General features: G+C 39.1%; 1 protein-coding gene across 1 annotated transcript in view; it reads left to right on the top strand.

Annotated features, from left to right (window-relative positions):
• The window catches only part of Agpat5 (1-acylglycerol-3-phosphate O-acyltransferase 5), a 47,095-nt gene extending 31,255 nt beyond the window's left edge, over positions 1–15,840 (top strand). Inside the window, exons 5-8 of the mRNA XM_055608471.1 lie at positions 5,392–5,482; positions 8,537–8,698; positions 10,678–10,801; positions 12,926–15,840. Coding sequence (XP_055464446.1) covers positions 5,392–5,482; positions 8,537–8,698; positions 10,678–10,801; positions 12,926–13,151 — 603 coding nt within the window. The 3' untranslated portion in view covers positions 13,152–15,840. The remainder of the gene's footprint in view (positions 1–5,391; positions 5,483–8,536; positions 8,699–10,677; positions 10,802–12,925) is intronic.
• Positions 15,841–18,595: the final 2,755 nt, after the last annotated feature.

Genomic DNA, 18,595 nt, shown 5'->3' with positions numbered 1-18,595 from the left:
TTGTCACAGGTTCCTGGTGTATAGGCCTCGACACTTCGAGGAGGCAGCTTATTCTCTTTTCTTCCATACTGTGTGTGTGTGTGTTTGTGTGTACATGTACATGTGGCGTTTCCATGGTTAATAATTTCAATGAGGAAAGAAACTAAATGCTGTGCTATATTTTATAGTTTTCTTCTAAACATATTTTGGAGTATATAACCAATAAGGTTTAAAGCTCTAAGGTTACAGCTGTATAAATGTATTGACTTTGAAAACTAACTAGTAAGTTAGTTTTTTTGAACTAGAATGGAAGGAAACTTTAACAGCATGCAAGTTACTGCTTGGAGTTTTCATGTATTTCCTCTAATCCTTTGACAACCACTCACATTGAAATAAGAGACTGAAACTCAGTAAAAAAGTATACTAATTTATGCCATAGAGAAAGGCTGCTTTTAATAAAAAAAAATTGTTTCATAATAGCTATAGTTTAAAAATATTTAGAAATCTGATTGTTAAATAGCTCTTCATTTTTAATAGTTTTTAATGTCAAACAGATTGCCACTTTTCCATCAGAGGCAGAAGCATATCTTTAAAATGATATTTTGTGTCTTGAATACATATTTTAAAAAATATGTAGAAGATAATCATAGATAAGAATGAGCCTCTGCTTCTCTCATAAGAGTTCAGCAGATGAGGCAATGAATGTGGGTAGAAGCAAAAAGCCTGAATGTAGCTGAGTCTGTGTGGAGCAGCTTCTTTGCGGTTCTCATTCCTTCTGTTCTTGAGCAGGGATTTCATGTACATAGCCTTAGTTGAGAAGAGAGTCCAGAAATGTCAGTTGCCCCTTAGTCATTCTTTGCTTTCCTGGCACTTCAGGTTTAATCTTCTCTTCCTCTGTGACCACCTGCCTCATGTCATGACAGCTAAAGAAGATAGATACCAATTTGGGGCCAGCAGTTTGAAACTAACAGCAAAGAAGCTAACACATGTAGCTACCACATAGAAGTTTTATTTTAAAATCTTCACCCTTGGAGCTGGAGAGACAGCTCAGTGATTAAGAGCACTTGTTGCTTTTTCAGAGGATCTGGGTTCAGTTCTCAGCAGCCATATGGCTCATAACCATCTGTAACTCCAATTCCAGGAAATCCAATGTTCTTACCTCTGCAGGCACCAGGCATGCAAATAGCACACATACATATATGGGACAAAATATTCATACACATAAAATTTACAAAATACGTCTAGTCCAACTTCAGAGCTTACTGGTCTTATAGTTCCAACGCTTCAAAACTACAAAGTCTGCTAAGACTTGGGGCAGATTCTTATTTGTAAGCCCCTATTATTAAAAAAAAAAAAAAAATCAAGCTGCGTGCTTCAGTATAGAATACACAGAATAAACTTTGTCGTTCCAGAAAGGGGATTGGGAGCATAAGAAAGATCAAATCAAAGCAATACTGAAACCCAACAGTGTAAACAGTAAACCTTGAAATTTTCTGTCTGCCATCTTGGGTTCTTGGTGGCATCATTGACGCCCTACTGCACACGGGTAAAGCTACTCCACTGTGTTACCTGCAGTGCACATTCAGTTTCTCTTCTTAGTCTGGCTCTATTCAGTGCCTGCAGCTTTCCTTTGTCAACAGCCCATATTTTGTAGTCTCCATTACAACTTTGGGCTTCTTCTTCAGAGTTTCACACACAGCCCACTCAGGAGCTCCATACAGAGACTCCAACCCTGCTACATGTCTTATTGGCTTTCTGGAGCCTTACAAGACTCCATTACCCCCTCACTTCACTGTTAATGTCTGTCATGCCTATACAGTAGTTCCAGTTTGATGCTGCCAAGATCTGATGTTATTTCAAGAAACAGCCCAGACCCTTTGGACTATAGTGACCGTAGCTTCTAAAGCTCCTTTTGAAACTTAACTTAAAAAAATTTTCCCCCTAGGTGATTATTTTCAAGAAGGTAATTCCTGCCAAGGCCTTCTCTGTAAAAAGTGAGCTTTTACATCACAGGGTTCAGAGGCAGCTGAGGTGGGACAGCAGGGTGGGCGAGAAAGAAGGTCCAAAAGCTTTTGTTCTAGGCCTGTTGGGGTTAGGAACTTGTTGCTTCTACTGTTTCTCTCTGTACTCTAACTCTGCAGCATTCAGGCCTTATTATTTGGGGCTGCTGGTTAAGTTGGAAAGAAAGAAAGGAAGAAAGGAAGGAAAAAAAGAGAGAAGAAAGTGAAGGAAGGAAAAACTGTACATTTATATAAACACAGGAAGCTCCCACAGATCATTCATAAAAACATATATACACAATCAGATAGACAGACATTTTTTGGATGAAGCAAGGGACCTTAACAAATGTTTATTTCTGTCTTGGGTTTCTATACCACCTAAGACAAAGATTCTCTCTGTATGAAAGATTACCTCTTTCCCAAAAATAGATACAATCACTCCATAAAAAGGGAGTTACAGTAGTACTGTTGGTTGTAAGTTCTTTCATTAGAACTATATCTAACTAGATACTTTTCATCATTTTAAATGTAAAGCAGTGGTTTTATCTATATGCTCATTATGAGTTCAAAGCAGAAATTTTATCATTTTCTTATTTCAAATGTATATTATATGTTCAAAGGATAGTTTTTTATGTCAAGGTTTTCCTAAGAAACAGGTATCTGTCTTGTATTGTATAGTTAACCTTTATTTTTTGTTTCTATATTCATATGGTCATGGTGTACACCTGGCCTTATCCCTGGACTAAACCTCGAGTGAAGATATTTTCTCAATTATTAATTCATTTCAATCTTGGTATAAATCAAGTGCTTTGTGGGGCTTTTAGCCAGTTTGCAGGAAGGTAGAAATTACTTGAATCAATTCAGGGATCATACAGTCATCTTCCTAAGATTCTGCAGGAAATCTGCCCAGCAGAGAGAGTAGCACCTGTGGAGCAGTAGGCAGTGAGGGAACTCTCTGTTCCTTGTCAGGTATATGAGACAGCATGGAAAGGCAATACAGCAACAATAAGTAGTCTTGAGGGGAAATCCCTGGGGCTTTGCCTAAGCCAGGGATGCACTCATTCATCAGCTGTGCAAGGACAAGTAGGCTGCTTCCAGGAGCACTTGCTTGCTTCTGCCAATCCAGTGTGCAATTGCTCCCAGCACTTTTCAGTTTAGGCTCTCTCTTCTCAAGCAAATTTTTTGTTTGTTTGTTTTGTTTTGTTTTCTTATAAGCTGGACCCTTTTATGAATGGGGGTCTTTTGCCCTGAGGGTGTATTCTGTCTCAGTATAGAAATGAAGAGGTTTTTCTGAACCAGCACTGACCTCCTATATAGCTGCTGTCTTCACATCTCCCTTTTCTACAACTTTAAACTTGTTCGTTTTTCTTTTATTTCCAAACCACACATTTTTCTCACGTTTCTGTTCTTTCTCATTATAAATCTGACCAAGAGTGGTCAGCAGTAATCATGCCAGAAACTATCTTAAGATTTCCTCCACCAAACATACTAATCTGTTGCTTTCTAATTCAGTTAGGCTGAATTATCAAGAATTGGAGCCAGGCATTGGTGGCGCATGCTTTTAATCTCAGCACTCGGGAGGAAGAAGCAGATGGAACTCTTTGAGTTTGAGACCATCCTGGTCTACAAGGCGAGTTCCAGAACAGCCAGGGCCACATGGGGAAACCCTGTCTCAAAACCAAATAAAAAAAAAAAAAAATGCAGCCAGATTTTTTCCAGAATGTAATACCACTGAATGGTCTCTTAGGCAACTCCCAATCTTTATTGTTTCTTCTGAAACGTCACAAACTTGACCCCACTGTTGGCATTTCTCTTGTCCTGATCTTCTAAAGTAACATCAGATTGGGCAGTTAAGCTCTGGTTACAGTGTTATAGGCACTCTCTACATAATAGCTCTATAATCTTCCACCCACAAACATCTCTGAAGGCCTAAGATTAAATGTCTTAAGAGCCATGGGGTCAGGTTTATCATAGCAGTAACAACACGCTCTACTGGTTTTTATAATACCCACTCTTCTTAGGGCTCCAGTTAAATCTCCAATAAGAAGCGACTTGAGAGAAGAAGGGTTTATTTGGGCCCGTGCTTTGTTGGTACATTCCTTCATGCAGGGGTGGGGGTGGCACTGTGCTACTTTGGCAGAGGCCACGGGGGATGATGCTGTTTGCTCTCATCTGGGGACAGGAAGGGGAACTGGGCTATAATTCTCAAGGCCTGCCCCTTCAGTGCCTTCCTTCAGTTAGGCCCCATACTCTAAAGGCTCTAGCAGCTCCCAGTGTAATGCCACCAGCTGGGGGTCAGCTGTTCACAATGCTAGTGCATGGGGAGCGGCTTAAATCCACACCAAAGGAGCTGAAAATGGAGAATTGCAGAGATGCTGTTGTACATTATTCCAGTTTTTCAGGTGAATCACTGAATTTCTTTGTTTCATAAACAGATTTATATTCTGCTATAGGTTCATTTAGTAGGAGTTTTAGATTCACAAATTATTATATCAGCTTGTGCGAGGAAATAGTATTGCTGGGGATCACTTAAGCATGGATAAATGGACATAGTTTTTTCTCATGAATCCCTGTCCTGTTTTCTGTATTCTGTTTACTTTTCTGTTTACCCGATGAGTTTATTTTATCTGTTGGCTACCAATTAAAAAGTGTCATTTTTACAACTCAGTTCTCAAGTTGGAAGTTTTCTTATTTCATGGCCTTAATATTTTTTACTTTCCCAAGAAATTAAAAATGAAAACATATCAATTGATGACTTAGTAAATATCTATCTTGATATTTAATTTTATTTATAGGTACTATGTTAGTTAATATAATGAGTATGAGGTTGCTTAAAGTAACTGATAGAAAGTGCGCTAGGATAACTCTATAAAATGGAATACTGTGTGAGCTTTTTGAAACACAAGTACTAATTTCTTTCATAAGCAGTTTTCAGATAGATGTACTGTTACCCTTGATACATAAGGGCATTGCTAGCTACATGCCTATAATGGTAGAAAATTGGAGGCTGGATATTATGAATGCACTCTGTATGTTCATGCTGACATGCAATAGATTCCACTAACATGTCATGTGTTATTATTGGGGACTGGAGGGATTGGTCATTAATTACAAGGCTGCATTTTGTGCCCAAATTTTAAATTAATAACTATTACATGTTCTGAGAAGCAGTTTTAGAATTTTAAAGATTGGCTTTACCATAAATGTAAAGCTTTATTTTATTATAATACATGTTGTGGTCAGCGAATTGAATCTGCATATTGGTTACTGTACTAAAAATAAAGGTCGTTTATAAGTGAATGCACATTTTCTCATCATAGGAAACACTACCTCAACAGTAACAGCTTGAATTTCTAAGTCACTGGATACAACAATGGGCTCGCACAGACTAACGCTTATTTGTGCTCCACAGATGTATCTTGTGATTTTCCCAGAGGGAACAAGGTATAATCCAATGCAGACAAAACTCCTCTCAGCCAGTCAGGCATTTGCTGCTCAACGGGGTAAGCAAGAAATTGACTATACTCAGAAAACACTTTTTGAGAAGAGTGAGCTTTGCTTTCTTTTGCTTCTTCCTGGATAAGATGTGTTTCTTATGAAGAACTAGATGAAAGACTGTCTGATCTTTTACAGAGTTAAGTATATTCTTATTAGTTGTATCTGAGAGGTTAAGCCACAGGCTTGCTATGGCGCATATTCCCATGCTGTGAATTGAGTTAAAAGGTAAATAAATGTAATCCTGAGAAAGTACACTTTTGTGAGTGACTCAGTATAAAGAATGGCATATAACATAAATAAGCATTCATGCATATATATTATGTGTGTATTATACATTATATATGTAAACATAGGTGTTTGTGTAATAATCAGAAAGTGGAGGCCAGGGGATACTGCAGGCAAGTATGTTAGTAATGGCTGAGCTAATGCTGAAAAGTGCAGCTGTAAAGGACAGAGTTCAGGATTGCTGTAGCTTGTGTGTTTAAGAAGTATGTGTCAGGGCTGGAGACATGGCTCAGTGGTTAAGACCACTGGCTGTTCTTCCAAAGGACCCAGGTTCAACTCCCAGCACCCTCATGGGAGCTTACAACTAAGTCTGGTTCCAGGGAATCTGACACCCTCATACCAATGCACTTAAAATAAAATTAAATAAATCATAAAAAAAGAAGTATGTGTCATGGAGCAGGTAAAATCAGGTTGTTTCCATGGTCATGGCCCTTTTCAAAGTCTTCAGGGGAAATGTTTATTTTGCTACACACACAATCTGGTACTAGGTCTGGTGTTCTACTCTTGCCATCTTCATGTGTCTGGAAATTGACCTGGGTCATTCAGATTATGAAGCTCACTCTGCTGCTTCTTTTTCCTTGTCTTACTGGATCTTGCTTAGTTTTTGTTTAATTCTAATCTGCCTTTGTAGGCTTTTTGCAGCTCTCAGTAGGTCTGCCTGGGCTATGGACTCCACCCGTTATTTTATTCTTCAGATTTAAGTACATCATTTCTCTCTTCTCATTCCTCCTTCCAAACTCTCCTATAGAGCCATCCTTCCACTTTGGGGAAAACGGTACTGCACATGCCATGGTATGCATGGTATGAAAGTCAGAAGTTAACTTGAAGGGTTCCGTGTGTTCTCCCAGGTGGTTCTGAGGGGTCAAACCCATATGCTGTCTTAGCCAGCTCTAAGGAGCCCATTTGTTTCTGCCTCTCATTTCTGAGACATCAACAATCCTATTTCTCTTTTCTCTTGGCCTTTAAGAGCATAAACTCTCTGCTGTCTTAGTTAGGATTTCTATTACTTTGATAAAACACCATGACCCAAACCTAAGGAAAGGGCTTATTTTAGCTTATGTTTCTACAGCCTAGTTTATCACTAAGGGTAGACATGAGAAGTTCAAACAGGCTGGAATGGGGAAACAGTAACTGATGCAGAAGCCATGGAGAAGTGCTGCTTATTGGCTTCCTCCTCATGGCTTGTTCAGTCTGCTGTCTTATAGCCCACAGGACCACCATCCTAGGTGTGGCATTGCCCACAATGGGCTAGCCCCTCCCACATCAGTTATCAATCAAGAAAATGCACAGTAGACTGGCCCACAGGCAAATTCTTCCAGAGACATTTTCTTAATTCAGTCCTTCTTCCCAAGTGACTCTAACCTGTGCCAAGTTAACCAACCACAACTGTGTCTTCAAGGGTGAACCCTGACCAAAGGGAATAGTAGATTCCCTTTAGTAAAAAAGGGAAGGTGAGTTGTTTTTATTTCTCTCCCCAGTTTTATCAGACATGACAAGTATAACTGTGCTTTTGACCCATCTCCTTAATTTTTGAAATGTGGCTTATAAACAGAATAATTAAGGATATATGAAGATGAAAAGAGTAGAGTGGATACCAGAGCAAGTAGTAAATAATCTCCCAGAAAGGTTTATCTGTTTGTTTTTATCTCCTTTTTGATATAAATTTTTTAGTTATTAGTTTTTAAAATTAGTCTATAAAATATGGGTTCACTATGGGCATTTTCATATAAGTGCTTCAAGTATACACCCAGGAATTTTATAAATACACTAGGAAGAATCAGTTGCTAAAGGCTTCAAATTTCAGGATATTGAATGATAATACATCATGCTTCAGAACTGCGAAGTACTTGGTGGGGATCACAATTCATTCCAGATGAAGCCTAGAGGAGCTCATGCTCTCTGACTAGGATGAAAATGTCCTTCTGAGCAATCACAGGACGGCTAAGCTTTGTCTGGGTTGAGAGCATAGTGTGTGTGGCTGCAATAACTAGAGATTGGGGGAGTAGGTGCACTAGTACAGACAGGCAAGAATTTGCTGTAGCTTTTTTTCTTCTCTTATATTAGATACCACATCTAACCTGCTTCTATTCCTAATAATCTAAATGAAAAAGTGGTTGAGCCAGAAATGGTGCTGCATAGCTAGGATTCCAGCACCTAGTATCTAAGGAGGGAAGATCATAAATTTGAGGCCAGCCTGGGTTTGTTTTGGAGAAAAGAAAAGAAGAAGAAAAAAAATCTGGTCAAGGCCACATGAAGCCTGTAAGTTTCACAGGGTGATTCTGTAAAGGTCCTGAGACTGGATGGCCTCTAGTGGCAAAGGACTTGGCTGACAAAAGAGGTTTCCCAGCTTTTCAGACTTTAGTACAAATTTGTGAATAAATTACACTCCTTCTGCCCTGGGGACTAAAGTCAAATATGTGGTTGTGGGAATCATTTTCTTTCCCACACCACTCTGCATTTTAAAAATTCTTGTGTAGACAGTCCCACCATACAGTAGCTGTTTTTCCTTATGTAGCCACTTTCTCTGGAGAGAGGTAGTATAAACTTCGGGTTCTCTCTAGTTGCTGTTCATATCACATTGCCAGACCTAGTGTTTCCTGTGAAATTGGTCAGTACATATTTGAGTTAAGGAGAGGAAGAAGCAGAAGAGAGTGGTGGGTATGAGGTAGGGCATTACACTTTAATTTCTGTCTATTTATGGTAGTTGGTAAGTAATTTAGATGTTGACCTTAATGTTCCTAATTATGACAACCCTGAATCCACCTGCTTTCTAGGCCTTCCAGTATTAAAACATGTGCTGACACCAAGAATAAAGGCAACTCACGTTGCTTTTGATTCTATGAAGAATCATTTAGATGCAATTTACGATGTCACAGTGGTTTACGAAAGCAATGAAAAAGAGTCAGGAAAATACTCAAACCCACCATCCATGACTGGTAAGTCCATGTTCTCATGTTTTAGAAGCTGAATAGTACATAATACAGGTAGGATAAACCTTTTCTCCCCATTTTTAATTAGTAAGTGAACTCATAGCTTTTCTGGAATAGTGTGGTGTCTTGCTGTTTAGCTCTAGCCTCAACTGTACAATCCTCCTGACTCAGCCACCCTACTGTTAAGATTATATATACCTCACCACAGCTGGCCTTTATTGCACTTACTGATAGTTATAATGTATAGCAGTTGAAATTTCACGTATCATTCTAAGTTTCACATTTCTGGTGAGTCTGTGGAGGTCTTTAACCTCACCTCTTTCTGCCAGAGATTCACATATGAAACTGGAAAGAGCTACAAAGATACACAGAAAAGCTGTTCAGCTAGCAGTATCAGGAAGTACTGTGATGGCCAGTATAGCCATGAACCTTCTTTTGTTATTTCTTTGTTTCTTTTGATTGGTTTGGTTTGGTTCGGTTCGGTTTTTCAGTACAGAACTTCACTATGAAGCTGTGGCTCTCCTGGAAATCACTACTGTGGAGACCAAGCTGGCCTTTAGCTCTCATCACTAACCCAGTTCTACCCACCCACACTTTTTTGTTTTGTTTATTTTTGTTTTGTTTTGTTTTGCCTTGAGTCTTCTTTATAGCATGTTTGGGAAAGACATTGTCATTATTTGAAATTTTGCCTTTTTCAAACGTGCTAGATTTTAAGGACTATTGTCTGTGTCATATAACCAAAGGGCTTTGAGTAAGAATAATTTACATAGCTATGGCCACAAACTCAACATTTGAACAAGGGAGCAGGTGAAAAAGGAGTGGTGGAAGATTCCAGTAGGAGTATTCATTTTAGAGAAAGGAGATGGGAGAGACAAGGTATTTTGCCACATACAAAAGAGGGCTCTTTTAATCCCAGTACTAAGGAGAAAGTGGCAGAAGATCATGAGTACAAGGCCAGGCCGAACCACCTAGTAAGATTCTAAATCTGGAAATCAAAAGCCTAGGGATGTAGTTCAGTAGAAAGATTTTCGTCTTTTGTGCCCAAGGCCCTGAATTCGACCCCCAACATAAGACATGTTCTAAATGTCTGTAAACCACAGTATGTTGAAGATTTGAAGTCTGTCTTTATAGAAAATTTTCCTCCCTGGCCCCACATACTCCATTTGTATTGAGTTCTTTTTCTTTGCCAGTGCTCATCTTTATTTTCATGTTAAGCTTTAGGACCATGAAGCAGTTTTATGGTCAAAACCAACCAGTTTTCTTACATAGTTTGTGGAAGGAATTGGCTTTGAGAGTAACAGAGAAAAAGCACTAAAATATAAAAAAATTTTAACTTCTAAGTATTTTAAAAATTAATTCTTGGGAAACAGGGACTATTTCTGACAGGAACTCAATGGCAGGCTCTTTGACCTCCCCACGCCCCAAGGGAGGAACAGTGCTGCTAGGCCATAGAGGAGGACTTGGCAACCAGTCCTGAAGATACCTGATAAAACAGGGTCAGATGAAAGGGAAGGAGGTCCTCCCCAATCAGTGGACTTAGAAAGGGGCAGGGAGGAGATGAGGGAGGGAGGGAAGGATGGAGGGGTTGGTTGGGAGGGAATGAGGGAGCAGGATACAACTGGGATACAGAGTTAATAAAATGTAACTATAAATAAATAAACAAACAAACAAATAAATAAATAAATAAATAAATATTGATTCTTAAGTTATATACAAAGTGATAGGTTTCATTATGACATTTTCCCATCTAGAAGGATGGTTGCTTCTTCATTTCAGCTGTTAGAAGTCAGTGGTGGCCAATACGAGGTTAACAAGAGCTGTATGCTAATGTGGGTTTTTTAACTTCAACTTAATACTGCAAATCATAAGTTATGGTTTTTATTATTTTCAACTTTGTGGTGGTTATTTTGTTTTTATTGTAACTTACCTTATATAATGATGAATTTTAGAGTAGTAAGGCATGAAATCTTTTTCTTCTTTGTTAGAGTTTCTCTGCAGACAGTGCCCAACACTTCATATTCACTTTGATCGCATAGACAGAAGAGAAGTTCCAGAGGAGCAAGAACACATGAAAAAGTGGCTTCATAAGCGTTTTGAGATAAAAGATAAGTAAGTGGTGACAGCGCTGGCTTTCAGAACTGCAGTTCAACCAAACTTCACCCTAGTAACCAATGTGGAAAGAAATGTTTCAGTCATTACTTAGGGGATACTAATCAAGCTTGCATAGATAAGACCTTACATACTTAATGTGTAGCATGTTTAGCGTTGAATTACCCTTGTATACTGTGAAACTCAAATTTGTATTGTTTCAAGAATGCTTTTTATAAATTCAAGTTAAATCTTACTCTATCTTTGCAAGCTCATATTTTTAAACTTTTGAGTCACAATAAGGATCCTGCAATGTTCTCTGGATGTTAGGCTGCTGTGTGATAAGATGTAACAGAAGAGCTTTCCTCTGCTAGCCCTATATCAAGCAGCAAGGCTGGAGCACAGAGGAGCACAGCACCCAGGTGCTTGTGGGAAAGAACGGGTGGGCAATTGATAATTTTCGTAGTGAAATTGTCTCCTTTCTTGAGTTAGTAGAAATTATTCCAAGTATAGCCTATTGAAAATGAAACTTCATATTAGATTTCTTCATTCTGTTGTCACATGTTTGTACTTGACATAATTTTCAAACCAGCAATTCGGAATTACTTTGATGATGGGGACAGTATGGGAAGACCTATGTATGTGAAAATGTATTTTCAGAAAAGGACTGGACAGTGTTTAATACCCACATACTAGTAATGCTTGTTGTCACCTCACAAGGCAATAGCAATGTTCCCTGATTAGCGTCCTGATGATGTAGCCTTACATGCTTACGTCTTTATTTCTCTAGTCCGCTTTTATAATTTCACAGGAATAAAAACTTTTGGTAGGTGTCTGAGTCACTGTTCTGTTCCTGTGTAGAGACACCATGACCAAAGCAACGCTTCTAAGAGAAAACATTTAACTGAGGATTTCTTTGCAGTCTCAGAGGTTTAGTCCATTATCACATGGTGGGGAGCCTGGGCCATTCAGGCGGACATGGTGCTGGAGAAGTCATTGAGAGCTACATTCTGACCCACAGTTCAGGAGGGGTGGGAGGGAGGGAGAGAGAGACAGATAGACTGGGCCTGGCATGGGTTTTTGAAACCTCAAAACCCCTCATACCTACCCCATTTACCACCCCACTCCCCACCTAACCTGTGTAACACACTTCATTTAACAAGGCCACACCTTCTAATCTTTTTCAAATAGTCACCATTCCCAATGACTAAGCTTTCAAATACATAAACCTATGGAAGCCACTCTTATTTAGATCACCACAGGAGGAAAACTCCATGTATATTGTGAGAATTTTTCTTGGGGCTGGAGAGATGGCTCGAAGCACTGGCTGCTCCTCTAAAGGTCCAGAGTTCAATTCCCTGCAATCACATGGTGACTTACAACCATCTATTGTGAGATCTGGTGCCCTCTTCTGGCATGCAGGTGTGTGTGCAGGCAGAATACTGTATAAATAAAAAATAAATTAAAAAGAATCGTTTCTTTAACTTCTTTGAAAGCTTATTTTTGTGTGATTGGATCAATGGCCATGGCCTCACACATGAAAGGCACAAGCATTCTACCATTGAGGTACCACCTCAGCCCTTTTCTTTGACTTCTCCTGGAATGAGAGTGATGGGAGGAAAGAGAGAACCTGGTGGGTCATTAGTCATGAATCAGGTTGCTCTAACTTCTTCCAGATGGATACTTAAAAGTAAAAATGAACCTGGAGCAATAGCTCAGCAGAGAAAAGCATTGGGTGCTCTTCAGAAGACTCAGGGTCATTTCTTGGCACCCACGTGGTGGTGCACCATTGTCAGTAACTCCAATTTCAGTAGATCTGATACCCTCTTTCTGGCCTCTGCAGGCACCAGACACAAACATGGTATATGTATAGACATGGTGTATGTATAAAAGTATGTAAACTTTAAAAATAAACAAACAAACCCAAAGGCCTCATAGATGCCTTAAGCCATGTGTTTCATTTCTCGTGTTTTACCATCTCTGACAGCTCACTCACCCACATTTTCTAAGGAACTGTGCTTGCTCAGCAAGTAATCAATAGCTAGTAGATGGCCCTTCTTTGTTTTTTATGGTGTTTTTTTTTTTCAACACCAGAATGTCCAAAACTGAAAATATCAATTCTGTTGTTTTTTATTCTGGCCATAGGTTGCTTATAGAATTCTATGATTCACCAGATCCAGAAAGAAGAAACAAATTTCCTGGGAAAAGTGTTCATTCCAGACTAAGTGTCAAGAAGACTTTACCATCAGTGTTGATCTTGGGGAGTTTGACTGCAGTCATGCTCATGATGGAGTCCGGAAGGAAACTGTATGTGGGCACCTGGTTGTACGGAACCATCCTTGGCTGCCTATGGTTTGTTATCAAAGCATAAGCAAGCAGCAGTCTCTTACTGGTGGCAACACATCACATCACATTGTTTCCTGAATTAAATAAGAAGTTTTTTAAAAGCCTTGTTGATTGGACACTGGGTAAAATAGAATTTGTGATCATAGCCATGCAGTTGATTTGGGGCAAACACACATGGCTTTTCAGGTGCTGAGGTTGCTGAAGACATGCAAGCTAAGATGAGTTTATGCTATCTTTTATGTTCTTTGTGAATTAACGTCAACTTGTGAAGATTATTTGGATTGTATAATTTGATAGTTTGTAATTCAAATGGTTGTATTTTAACATTAGTTTGCAGCATGTTTCACTATATTGGTTATCTTCCATTTTGACTACTTGGCAGCTCAAACTTAAAATACTAAAGTATTTTATACTTTGAAGCTATACGATACTGGATTTTTGTTAATTTCTGCAAGTCAATGAAAGACATTGTCTCATTGTCTTTCACAAGTCAATGATGTGTTGATATTCAAAGAAAAAGGTGAGAAGTATTCATGGCAAAAAAAATATCTGTCTAGCGTATATTTTTATTATACTGCTCTATTTAGCTAATTTTCTTTATATTTGCAAAATAATGAATATTTCTAATATTTATTTTAAAATGCTTAATTTGCATACCCCTATTCTGCAGAGAATAATGGGTAACATGTCAGGAAGGAGTTGAAGCTCTGCTCTGCCTCTGTCCCACTTGGCAGAGCTTCAGGCAGCTTCCGAGCTACTGTTAGTACCTCCCAGCACCTGTGCCATGAAGTGTCACAGGCGGAAGGGTCCCTGTTGTCTGCCTGTCGGGCACGTCTGCAGGCCCTGACTGTCTGTCCTAGCACATGCCTTCTGCCTGGCTCCCTTGTTTTGGCACTGCATCCGGTCTGGGGTGAGTGCTTATGGCTGCTTGCTCCTTGTTCTAGCCCTGGTTCTCTGGCTTGGTGTCATCCAGTGGTGCTGTTCATTGTTGGGGTACAGGTAGTGCTGCCCTGGCTCAGAGGGGCATTTCTCTGACTCCTGAGGGTGAGCCTTCTCGGCTACTGTAGAAGCATTTTTGTTTGTTTATGGCAAGAAGCATCAGGATTGGGTAAATTTGTTATTTCTTAGTTGTCATGGAGTGACACTGTGGGTACATATCACCTGTGAACAAGAGCTTCCTTTCGGGACCAGATCGCACTGTTCTCAGCCGTGGAACAGTGTATTCTGGGGAAGGAGGCTTTCTAAAGTTGATTTGCTGTATTTCTATGTTGTGATTTAAGTGGGGTTGCCCACTAGCCATTTAGTAACATTTCTGCAAAGGTCATACAGGTATTTGTCACGAGGTTACTATATCAATGGTCTAGTGGAAATAGACCAATTGAATCACAATAAATAAATTCTTTTTAAATTGAGGAACATTTTGCCTCTTACTGTTTTTCCAAAACCAGAACATGAGCCATTTCAACATCTTTGAAGAGTCATGTGCTATCACTTGGTTTCTCTGTGTTAGTATGTATATTTACCTATTAATATGCAGATTCACATGTGTGCATATTCATTTATACATACATTCTCAGAAAACAGCTGCCTAAAAACAAATAACAAACGTGTCCCTCATGTTACTGTGCTGAATTTTAATGTTTTATTTTTTTACTTACAAAGTGAGGTTAAGATTGATCTCATGCCTTTGTTAAATACACTTTTTAGCAGTCCTATACGAACTTATTTTGATTAGATCAAAATAAGTATATGTTATGAGACTTTAAACATGGCTGAGGGCTGGAGGGACAGCTCAGCATTTAAGAATACATGCTTCTTTTACAGAGGCTTCAGTTCCCTGCACCCCTATGACAGAAGCCTGTAATTCAAGCTGCATGGAATTGGACACATTCTCTGGCCTCCGTGGGCAGTCATATACACATACACGCAGACACACACACAAAGTAAATCTTTAAATATCATGGCTGCACTGTGCATTTAAATTTTAAGAGACAGCACCATTGGAATTACATGGATTATAAATGATTCTTTTTAAACAGGGCAAAGTGATCTGCATCTGATCTCTTGAACATTAGTAGTGTACTTATTCTTCTCACGAGCAGTCTCTCAAATTTAGTAGTTGGAAATGAATTGTTTCAAAATCTTTGAAAAACTAGAAGCATCTCCTAAATGTGTTAATTTTTGACTTGACATACTATTTTCAGAAAATTAACAGCCTACTTATGACTGTTTTGACATAATATAATTTAAGGCTTTATTTGCATTACTGTTGAATTGCAGCTTAGGGGCTAAAGGAGTTTTCCTTCATAAGAGCGCCATCAGTGTGCATGCTTTTGTGTTTTTCAGAAAGGGTGTTCGGATGAAAGCAAGAAAACAAATAAAATCTCATTGTCTCTCATGTCTGTGCTGTCTAACATTTCATGACTCAGGTATTCACCCATTTTCTAGCATTTAAAAGGTTTAATGATTAACCCTGCATTCTGAGTTAATAAAGCATTACTATTTTTAAAATATTGAGCAAAGTTTTAAAAAAATACATTAAAACACCCCAAATTGTGAAGCAGTGCAACAGTTGGACTGTATAAGCTAATTTGCTTACTTTAGAGGATGTACTTCCCTGTGTTCATTGGATGGCAGTTCGGTTATCTTGTGGTACCCCAGGAAACACGTCAGGTTCACTAAGCAAGGCTGTAAATGAGAGCGCTCACCTGATCAGTTGTTAGACCCGTGGTGGCTTCTTCCATATTTTATTTCTATGTGATTTTTTGTTCACTTAGATTTCACTTAGATTAGATTTTTTCACTTAGATTATCAGTTTTTCTTTGTAATATTACATGCTTTATCAATCAGATGACCTAACTAGGTTAGCTATTAAGAAAAAACTAGACATTAAAATCTGCCAAAATGTGGGCATGAATGAAGTAACTGACTGTAGTTGTGTAGCAGATCCACATTTGAACGAACAGAAATGTCTCCTAATATAGCAAGGTCAAGCATAAAGCCCTGAATAAATTTTTCCCTCACGAATTGTTTGTGAAGTGTGGAGACTGAATCTAAGGTTTTTCTGGTAGATGCTCTAGACACTGGTTTGTAGAACGTTAGTGTATACATAGGCCGGCTGGTTTCTCCTTCTCTTTTTCTCTTTTAGACCAAGATTGGCTGACTTACATAGTACCAGTGCCTTATATGCGGCGTTCAAGCATTAGTGTTGCTGTTAATTTAATTAGCCCTATAATTATTACGGCAGTATATCTAACCCACTATCACAATCAATAAAAGACACAGGCATCTGATAGATTTTAGAATTTTCGTATCTTGCCTGGGGCAGGGCAGATATTAGCCCTCTCAACTACCTTTACCTCCCAGCCCCATCCCAGGCCACCTCCCATCCATAATTCCATAAATACGTCCTTACCTTTCATCTGGGCCATTTTCTCCATCCACAAGAAGCATATGGTGGTGTCTCTCCTTCCTCTTCCTCTTCTTGTTTCTCTCTTTGATCCTTCTATCCTCAAAGCTCGAGAACATTGGCCACAACTGCCCCATTCTGCCCTGCCCAGGTTTGGGCCTTTTAATCTGCCAGTCAGGAGGTAAGGTTACACAAGTCATTTTGAGGTATGCCAGAGATTGCTTGCAGATCAGAAAGAATCTTGGGGATTAGTACAAAGCTCCAGGCCATACTGCTGAACGTTAGTGTGGCAATCGGTGCTTTGATGAAACTAATATTTGGAATATTCAGATAATTTGATATTATGTAGGTAAAGTATTTGTGTGATTGACTGAATTTAAAATCTTTTATTTATTTGTCATGGATAAAAGCTAGATATTGTGACACACAGCTGCAATCTGTGTGCTCAGAAAACCCAGGCAGGAGGATAGCTACAAGTTCAAGGTCAGCCTTGTCTACATAGCAAGTTTCAGACTAAACAGGACTCTCTACTGAGATCTTCTTCAACCCACCCACACAGACATGTAGAGTTATATAGAGAATCACGTTGAATTTAGTTGCAACGTTTTTGTTGATGAAATCTTAAGAGCAGTGTTTGCTTTTGAGAGGAGCAAATTCAGTGCCCATCCTCCACATGGCAGTAAGTAAAGTAACTATAACTTCAGATCCAGGGAATCCAATGCCCTCACACACACACAGACAAAACACCAGCATACATAAAATAAATTATTGAAAATTGATTAAAGATTTCATTTGATATATTTTTCAGTTTGTATACTGAGGTAGATCTGTTGCTTTTGGCAAATGGAGTCATATATGGGATTTCATAAGAGGCAGGAGATCAATCTGTCATATAATGTACCTTATATAACACATGCCTATTATGTATGTAATTTAATTACACCAAGCAGATAAGTTCCTTGGAAGAGTTGCTTCAAACAGAAAACTGACAGCAGAGAAGATGCTCAGTTCAGGCTTATATGATGAGACAGCCATTGTCCCATCCACACGGATGCTTTGTGACTTTATGTCTGAATAAATAACTAATAAAGATGTATTCTACAGTGTTCTAGATCCTCATGGAAAATAAAATAGGGATGCTACTGACACCATCTGGTTTGAGGTGATCAGGAAGTTAAGCTCTGAAGTAATGGAAAAGTACTTGATCACTACATTTTCTTACCGAGCTTCAGAATTCTGTGTTACTGGCTTCACCGGTGCTTTATGATCCAGCACAAAGGGAAAATATGAACTTCAAATTTTTTTGATAAAAATCTGTTGACAAAAAGTTACATTGTTCATAAAGTGTGTTTATGATTTGTGTGTATATGTTTTATCTCTAGATGTACCTATAAAGCTACATTATTGTAGATACGTGTTTTGTTTGAGACTTGCTGAGTGCTCACTGTGCAGGCACTGCTGAACCTCTTGTAGCCACACCCTGTCTGATTCTGCAGGCCAATCATTGGATGTTGGCTCCTTCTAGCTGGTTAGCCATCCAGCCGTGGACAACTTTAAATAAACTGTGCCCCAAGTTTTATCACCTGTAGAACATTGCTAAGATGTTAGCCACATAGGATTGCTGAGACCATGTGAACTAACACAGATAAAGCAACAGATGCAGAGCATAGACAAAAATGTAGCAGGTGTTGATTTGAGTTCATTTCCTGTCTTCACAGATGACGTTCAGGTCAGACAGAGGGTTTGAGTAAAGTCAGATACAATCCAGCGATGTGATGTAATCTAATCCTTCCTCTTTCACAAAAAGACAATGGTGTGTGGAAGTGGATGGTCCCAGCTATGGCTCAGATTGTAGGTTTTGTCTAAGGTTCAGATAGAGTGGTATAGAGATATGAAAGGAGGGAGAACACCTCCCTTGTCAGTCTCATGGCCTCTCAGCTGGGTAGACGCTGGATCTTCAGGGCTGGCGGACTGGGCTGAGTGTTCCTGCTGACAGCACAGATGACGGGAATGGCGTGGCATCTCCAGTCATGTCCAGGGGTTTGTCCTACCATTCCGCA

The sequence above is a fragment of the Psammomys obesus genome, unplaced genomic scaffold (assembly GCF_907164565.1).
Source record: "Psammomys obesus unplaced genomic scaffold, mPsaObe1.curated_primary_1811, whole genome shotgun sequence".
NCBI lineage: Eukaryota > Metazoa > Chordata > Mammalia > Rodentia > Muridae > Psammomys > Psammomys obesus.
Note: the sequence above shows the minus strand (reverse complement) of the source record. Positions and strands in the feature narration are given on the sequence as shown.